Raw genomic sequence first — 7,521 nt, 5'->3', positions numbered from 1 at the left:
TACCCCCCCCCCCCACCACACACACACACACACGGGCCCACCGGAACCAAAAAAGACCAACCATTTCCGAGGTATGACATTGCTGCAGTTAAACTTATTTATAAACTAGTATAAACCTTGACTTTACTAGCAGTAGGCACACATTCCCCATATGAACCTCGGTTGTTTGAGAAAATTTGTGCTGCAGTTTATGAATAGACAGTGTTCTGGAGTTTGATATCTATATACTGCAAAGTGTTCCTAAAGGTTATCTAGAATTGATAGAGAGCAACCAAGTAAAAAAGGCATGGATTGCACTTTCAAAATTAACATTAAAATACTTCTTTTTCCCTCTTTTTCTTTGGCTGTTATAGCATTTAAGATACTCTGATTATATATGTTCAAGGAACGAAGCAGACTCCAGCTCATGATTATTTGGTTAAGGAGGGAAATAAGAACGCCTCCCGCATTAGCAAAGCTGATTCTCAGGAATGAAGCATAAGTGAAGTCTCCTTCTATAGAGAGAGTAAGCACAGGCCAAACTAAACAGTACTTGATAGCAAAAATAAAGAGGAAGCTTACAGCACTGAACTTTTAATATACAATAAACAAGAAATTGCAGGAAGAGAATATATTTAACTTACTTCTTCATTATCAACTCCAACCAGGAAAAAGAGTGACGCATACCGCCTGTACACGATTTTGTAATTACGATGCTCCACAAATGAACACTGCTTTCAAGCGCACAACAAGGCCAACAATAAGAGGAGAATTACAAAAGAGAGCAATGCATATCAGAAAATTATGTACATCAAGGTTCACTAACACTCTACGGAGAAATGAACTGCCACTTTCTGGCTTCGCCAATGTCCTCCTTAATGATTGAACACAAGCTATTTGAAGAAAAAACCCTATTGTTTCCCCATCCCCTTCCCCAACCAGCTAATCATTCGCAAAAACAAGAAATAAGTAAAAAAAAAAAAGAACATCAATAAGGATCCAACGCAATCGGGTGGATCCTTATTGATGTTCATTTAAAAAAAAGTAAAACATCCTATGATCTCAAATATGCAAGCTGTACAAGCTATCAATGCTCAAGTGAAGGAAACGAAAGGAACAAGATCCATCAGCTGAAGGCTTACACGATAAATTCCGAGATATCAACAATTTAACTCAGGAAAAAATAAAAAAACAACTACAGGCCAAATCCTAAACATTCAAAGTGAGATTAGTAAGATCGATAGAACTGAAAAGGAATGAGTGTGACCTGTTGTTCATTGCGAGCAAGGCATTTACGCACAATTTCACCCTCAAGAGCACGCCTTTCTTCTAAAGTGAGGTACTCATAGTACTGAGCCAACCGAGTTTGCCCTTGCTTATTCACCATTAATACGAATCTGATCCCCATCTTTTTCTGATCTTCTTCTCAATTTTGATTCTGGAATCAGCAAAATAATTCTTTGAATTATCCAATTGAAAAAGAGAACTTTGCGTGGTTTTGATTTCTTTGGGTTTTTGGAATTGACGGTCCTCCGGTTGAATTTTAGATGGATCTTCAATGTAATGAGGATTTCAGTAGAATGTGTACAAATAAGTTTTCTTTTTGTTTTGGGAAAATAGCGATTTTTATCCTGTATTATTGCATTATTTCAGTTTGATTCATGTATTATTCAATTGAGCACGTTGAGCCTTAAACTAGTCTATTGTGTGATTTGATCCCTCAAACAAATGTTTATTAAGAATCTTAACAGAATAATTATTATTTATTTAGAAGGAAAAAAAAAAGTGAAAGAACTTTTAACAATTGTTATGTATGGTATGGTGTTGTATTGTATTACTTATACTATATCGTTTTGATGCATACAATGCTTGGATAAATTATATTATTTGTCGTCGTTTCATGATGTTATGCACTAACACTATGAAGAATAAATTTATAATATTACAAAGTAAAAGTAAGGCACGAAGTAGAGTTATTATATAAAAAGATAGGGTAAAAAATAAGATTATTTAATAATAGGAAAGGATAAGATGAGAAAAAAAATAATGTAACAATGCGACCATACCAAATCGATCGTTACATAAATTGATGGCCGACTTAGCATCTAACTAAGAGCACGCGGCTTTTCCCTTCAATTTTTAGAGGAAGTCTGAACTTAGTCTCATTCAGTTTTAATTCAATGCAAATATATTAGCTTTATAACATAATCATCCTATCATAGAGATAGAACAAAAATAGTGTGCTAATTTACGAAATTAAAATTGATTTATGCACCACTAATTTACTGTCATTAGGAAACAAAAGAAGACATGTCAAATGACCTCCAACTTGATTCCCAAATCACCATTTGTGATCGTTGATGTCATGATTGTGATACAAGTGCATACTTTCTCAAAGGACTTGCCCAAATCTTACAGGCGGTCAATGAGACTTGTTGAAGTTTAAACTTGTATACAGTCAAAATCAGGGAAGACCAATTTTAAGGCTTCTACGGCGTTCCAAGCCCGACCTCGACGGGCTCGAAGCATAGCCTAAGGCTCGTCCCCGAAGCACTCGTCTCGAGAGGGTATATCGAAGGCTCATCATGGCGCACCTCGAGGCAGCATAAAATCGGCGATCATCATGGAAAGGCGGGAAAGCTCCCAAGACCATGTGATTAGATTTGACCGGGTCTGCAAGAATAGTACAAATTCGTACTGAGTCATCGTATAGCTGTACTAGTAGTATTTCTTCGTCATTTATTAGATATGTACTATGCTGGGACCCCCCCCCCCCCCTTTCTATATAAAGAGGACCTTTGTCATCTTGTAAAGGATTCAGATTATCATTGAATACAACACTCTCTGCTCTCTTCGCTTTAACAATTGTTCTACAAATTATTGCTTATTCTTTCATTGTTCATTTATTGTTCTTCATTTATTGCTCATTATTAACCACAGAAGGCCATCTTTGAGGCCTTCATTATCATTGATTCTTCATCAATAGCTTGTTACCAACTGCCCTAAATAGACCTCAAAGCCTATGTTCCCGCCAGCTCGAGGCTCGATTTTGCGATATCTTTGATTTGCTTTCCTTATTCTCTTTATTTACACTTAGCATCTATTGTCTAACAACTAGTATTAAAATAAATCACGTATTTTTAGAACCACAAAATCAAATACAATTGTCATTACCATTTTCAAGGTAAATAGTTTGGCGCCCACCGTGGGGCTAAAAATAATAGTGATTGTTTTGGTGCTAGTTTTCTGAAAACACAAGTTATTCTTCACACTTTTTCTTGTCCAAGAATCTCCGATTTCAGGTCAGAATGTCTAACTCAGCAAATGCACGCGAAAACAACGATATTGGGCTTCAGGGAGAAAATGGTGCAGACGTCGGTGTACCACCGCAAAACCTAAGGGCAGCACCAGCAGATGTCGGTGTACCACCGCAAAACCCAGGGGAGACACCAACACAAATCCCCATCGACGTGAGCTAACAGAAAGCTGTGCATGTCGATGTAAGCTCTCCTACCAACGGAAGTGTGTGCGGTGAGGAAAGAGACGTTAGTCTTCAAGTCATTTTTGAAATGTTGCAAGCACAACAAGTGGCTATTGCTTAGCTACAGAGTCACCAAAAAACTCCAAGCACAGTAGCACCAGAAATGGCTCCTCGAATTGAGCAGGCACTGGAGAGATCGAATAACAACGGGTAAACAACAGACCCCGCTATTATGAAGATGCTCGAGGACCTCACAGAAGGATTGAATCAGGAGAAAAGAAGATAGAGGGTAATGATAAAAAGGTGGAGACTTATAACTCGAGGGTTGATCAGATCCCGGGCGCACCCCCGATTCTGAAGGGTGTAGATTCCAAGAAGTTTGTGCAGAAACCATTCCCATCAAGTGAGGCTCCGAAGCCCATCCCGAAGAAATTTAGAATACCCGATGTCCCGAAGTATAACGGGACCACGGACCCCAATGAGCACATTACCGCTTATACTTGTGCTGTAAAAGGGAATGACTTAAAGGATGACGAAATTGAGTCTGTCTTGTTGAAAATATTTGGAGAAACGCTGTCAAAGGGGGCCATGATATGGTACCACAACCTACCCCCGAACTCGATAGATTCATTTGCCATGATGGCGGACTCTTTTATGAGGGCACACACTGGTGCCATCAAGGTCGCCACTAGGAAATCCGATGTCTTCAAGATCAAACAAAGAGAAAACGAGATGCTAAGGGAATTTGTATCTCACTTTCAGATGGAGCGAATGGAATTGCCACCGGTATCCGATGACTGGGCAGTGCAGGCCTTCACTCAGGGCTTGAACGAGCGAAGCTCGATAGCTTCGAAGCAGCTAAAGCAGAACTTGGTTGAGTATCCCGGCGTAACTTGGGCGGATGTACACAACAGATATCAATTGAAGTTCAGGGTCGAGGATGACCAATTGGGAGCCCCCTTTGGCTCAGTATATCCAAGCAGGCTCCTAGCAAAGGAACCAAAGTCCACATAAAAGGAGTCGAGATCAGGCAAAGAAAGGTATCAGCCATATACTTCAAAGATCAAAGAGACACATCGAGGCGGAATATACCTCGGAATGATCGAGGAGTAGATCGAGGCCAAAATTCTCGGGGACTTACGAGCAAGACCGGGTTTGACAGGCATTCGAGGCCAATGGAGTCACCCCGATTGTCGGAATACAACTTCAACATCGATGTCTCAGACATCGTATCAGCCATGGGTAGAATCAGGGATACCAGATTACCAAAGCCCGCACAGTCAGATCCTTCCCGAAGGAACCCCAACTTGATGTGCGAATACCATGGCATCCACGGTCATAGGACCGAGGATTAGACAGCTCCGAGAGGAGGTGGCCCGGCTGATTAACGAAGGGCACCTTCGAGAATTCCTCAGCAATTGAGCCATGGACCACTTTCGAGAAAGAGAGGCGAACGAAAAGAATGGACCAGAAGAACCTCAGCACATCATTCAAATGATCGTTGGAGGAACCGACGTCCCACAGGGACCCATGTTCAAACAGGCCAAAGTGCCCATCGCAACGGAAAGGCAAACTCGGAATTACATACTCGAGGAGAAGAAGACATCGAGGCCTTGTCCTTACCACATAATGATGCACTGGTAAATTCTTTTCTTTTGAATAACGTTCAAATTAAACGTGTGCTCGTGGATCCAGGTAGCTCGGCCAACATAATTAGGTCGAAGGTGGTGGAGCAGCTCGGACTGCTCGATCAGATCATACCCACCTCTCGAGTCCTCAATGGATTCAACATGGTAAGTGAGACAACGAAAGAAGAAATCATCCTCCCAGTCAACGTGTCCGGTACAGTGCAAGACACCGAGTTTCAAGTCATCGAAGGTGACATGAGGTACAATGCCTTACTCGAAAGACCGTGGATTCACAACATGAGGGCGGTACCATCAACTCTTCATCAGATGATGAAGTTCCCTACAAAAGATGGTATAAAACTAGTGCACGGAGAACAACATTCAGCTAAGGAGATGTTCGCGGTAAACGACATGGCACCAACATCGACTCTCCCCGTTCATGATGAGTCAGGGAACAGGTTGACCCCCGAGGAACAGGTGGTCTATGAGCATTCGAACGAAGATGACGAAGAAGACTTCCTCACCCCTCGGACCTTCGTTGCCCCCGAGGAGTCGGATGCAACAAAATCAACGGTCGAAGAACTCAAACAGGCCGTCCTGATCGAGCATCTTCCAGATTGAAAGGTATTCCTGGGAACATGATTAACCCCCGAACTCAGGAAAAAACTCATCCATTTTCTTATTAACAACATTGATTGCTTTGCTTGGTCCCATTTAGACATGACGGGGATCCTGCCGGAAATAACCATCCATTGACTAAGTGTCGATCCCAGGTTCAAACCAATAAAGCAAAAGAGGAGGCCTCAATCCGAGATAAAACATGCGTTCATCAAAGACGAGGTAACAAAACACCTCAAAATAGGATCAATTAGGGAGGTAAAATACCCCGAGTGGTTGGCTAATGTTGTAGTGGTTTCCAAAAAAGGAAATAAATTAAGAATGTGCGTAGATTATAAAGACTTGAATAAAGCATGCCCCAAAGATTCATTCCCATTGCCCAACATCGATCGCTTGATTGATGCCATGGCCGACCACGACATCCTTACTTTTCTCGACACCTACTCCGGGTATAATCAAATTCAAATGAACCCAGAGGACAGGGAAAAGACTTCGTTCATCACGAAGTATGGTACATATTGTTATAATGTAATGCCTTTCGGGATTAAAAAAACGCAGGAGCTACGTACCAACTCCTAGTTAATAAGATCTTTGAACATCAAATAGGCCAATCTATGGAAGTTTGCATTGATGACATGCTAGTAAGTCCTTGCGCACAGAGGACCATTTGACTCATTTGCAGGAAACATTCGATATCCTTAGAAGCTACAACATGAAGTCAACCCTGAGAAATGTGCCTTCGGAGTAGGATTTGGCAAATTTTTAGGCTTCATGGTGTCAAATAGGGGGATTGAGATCAACCCCGAAAAAATCAAGGCCATTGAAGAAATCACAGTGGTGAACAATGTGAAGGCCGAACAGCGGCTGACCGGGCGGATAGCAGCCTTAGGCCGATTCATCTCGAGATCATCAGATCAGAGTGATCATTTCTTCTCCTTGCTCAAGAAGAAAAACAGCTTTGAGTGGACTCCATAATGCCAACATGCCTTAGAGGATTTAAAGTGGTATCTCTCGAGCCCACCTTTTCTCCACGCCCCGAAGTAAGACGAAACGTTGTACTTGTATCTGGCCGTATCCGAGGAAGCGGTAAGTGGTGTGTTGGTTCGGGAAGAACAAGGTACGAATTCCCTGTTTATTACGTGAGTCGGACTCTTGGAGATGCTGAAACCAGGTATCCACACTTAGAAAAATTAGCTCTTGCATTAATAAGTGCATCTCGAAAATTAAAACTTTATTTTCAATGCCATCGTATATGTGTTTTAACAACATACCCTCTTCGAAACATCTTGCACAAACCTGAATTATCGGGCAGATTGGCCAAATGGGCCATCGAGCTTGGAGGGTATGATATCGAGTACCAACCCTGGACGGCTATCAAGTCCCAAATTTTGGCGGACTTCGTGGCCGACTTTACACCTGCCCTTGTGCCCGAGGTAGAGAAAGAACTCTTGCTAAAAACGAGCACATCATCGGGGGTATGGACCCTATTTAGCGATGGTGCCTCGAACGTGAAAGGGTCCGGGCTCGACATCGTTCTGAAACCGCCTACGGGCGGCATGATTAGGCAATCTATAAAAACTTCGAAATTAACTAACAACGAGGCCGAGTATGAGGCTATGATTGCAGGTCTCGAGCTGGCCAAGAGCCTAGGAGCAGAAGTCATCGAAGCAAAATGCAACTCCCTTCTGGTAGTCAACCAAGTAAATGGGAGCTTCGAGGTTCGAGAAGACATGATGCAAAGATACTTAGACAAACTTCAAGTCACATTGCATCGCTTCAAAGAATGGACTCTGGTCCACATTCCTCGATATCAGA

General features: G+C 42.0%; 1 protein-coding gene across 1 annotated transcript in view; it reads right to left on the bottom strand.

Annotated features, from left to right (window-relative positions):
- The window catches only part of LOC109231368 (AP-4 complex subunit sigma), a 2,178-nt gene extending 588 nt beyond the window's left edge, over positions 1-1,590 (bottom strand). Inside the window, exons 1-2 of the mRNA XM_019397014.1 lie at positions 1,247-1,590; positions 624-710 (exon numbers count right to left, since the gene is read on the bottom strand). Coding sequence (XP_019252559.1) covers positions 624-710; positions 1,247-1,387 — 228 coding nt within the window. The 5' untranslated portion in view covers positions 1,388-1,590. The remainder of the gene's footprint in view (positions 1-623; positions 711-1,246) is intronic.

This window comes from Nicotiana attenuata, chromosome 8, assembly GCF_001879085.1.
Source record: "Nicotiana attenuata strain UT chromosome 8, NIATTr2, whole genome shotgun sequence".
NCBI lineage: Eukaryota > Viridiplantae > Streptophyta > Magnoliopsida > Solanales > Solanaceae > Nicotiana > Nicotiana attenuata.
Note: the sequence above shows the minus strand (reverse complement) of the source record. Positions and strands in the feature narration are given on the sequence as shown.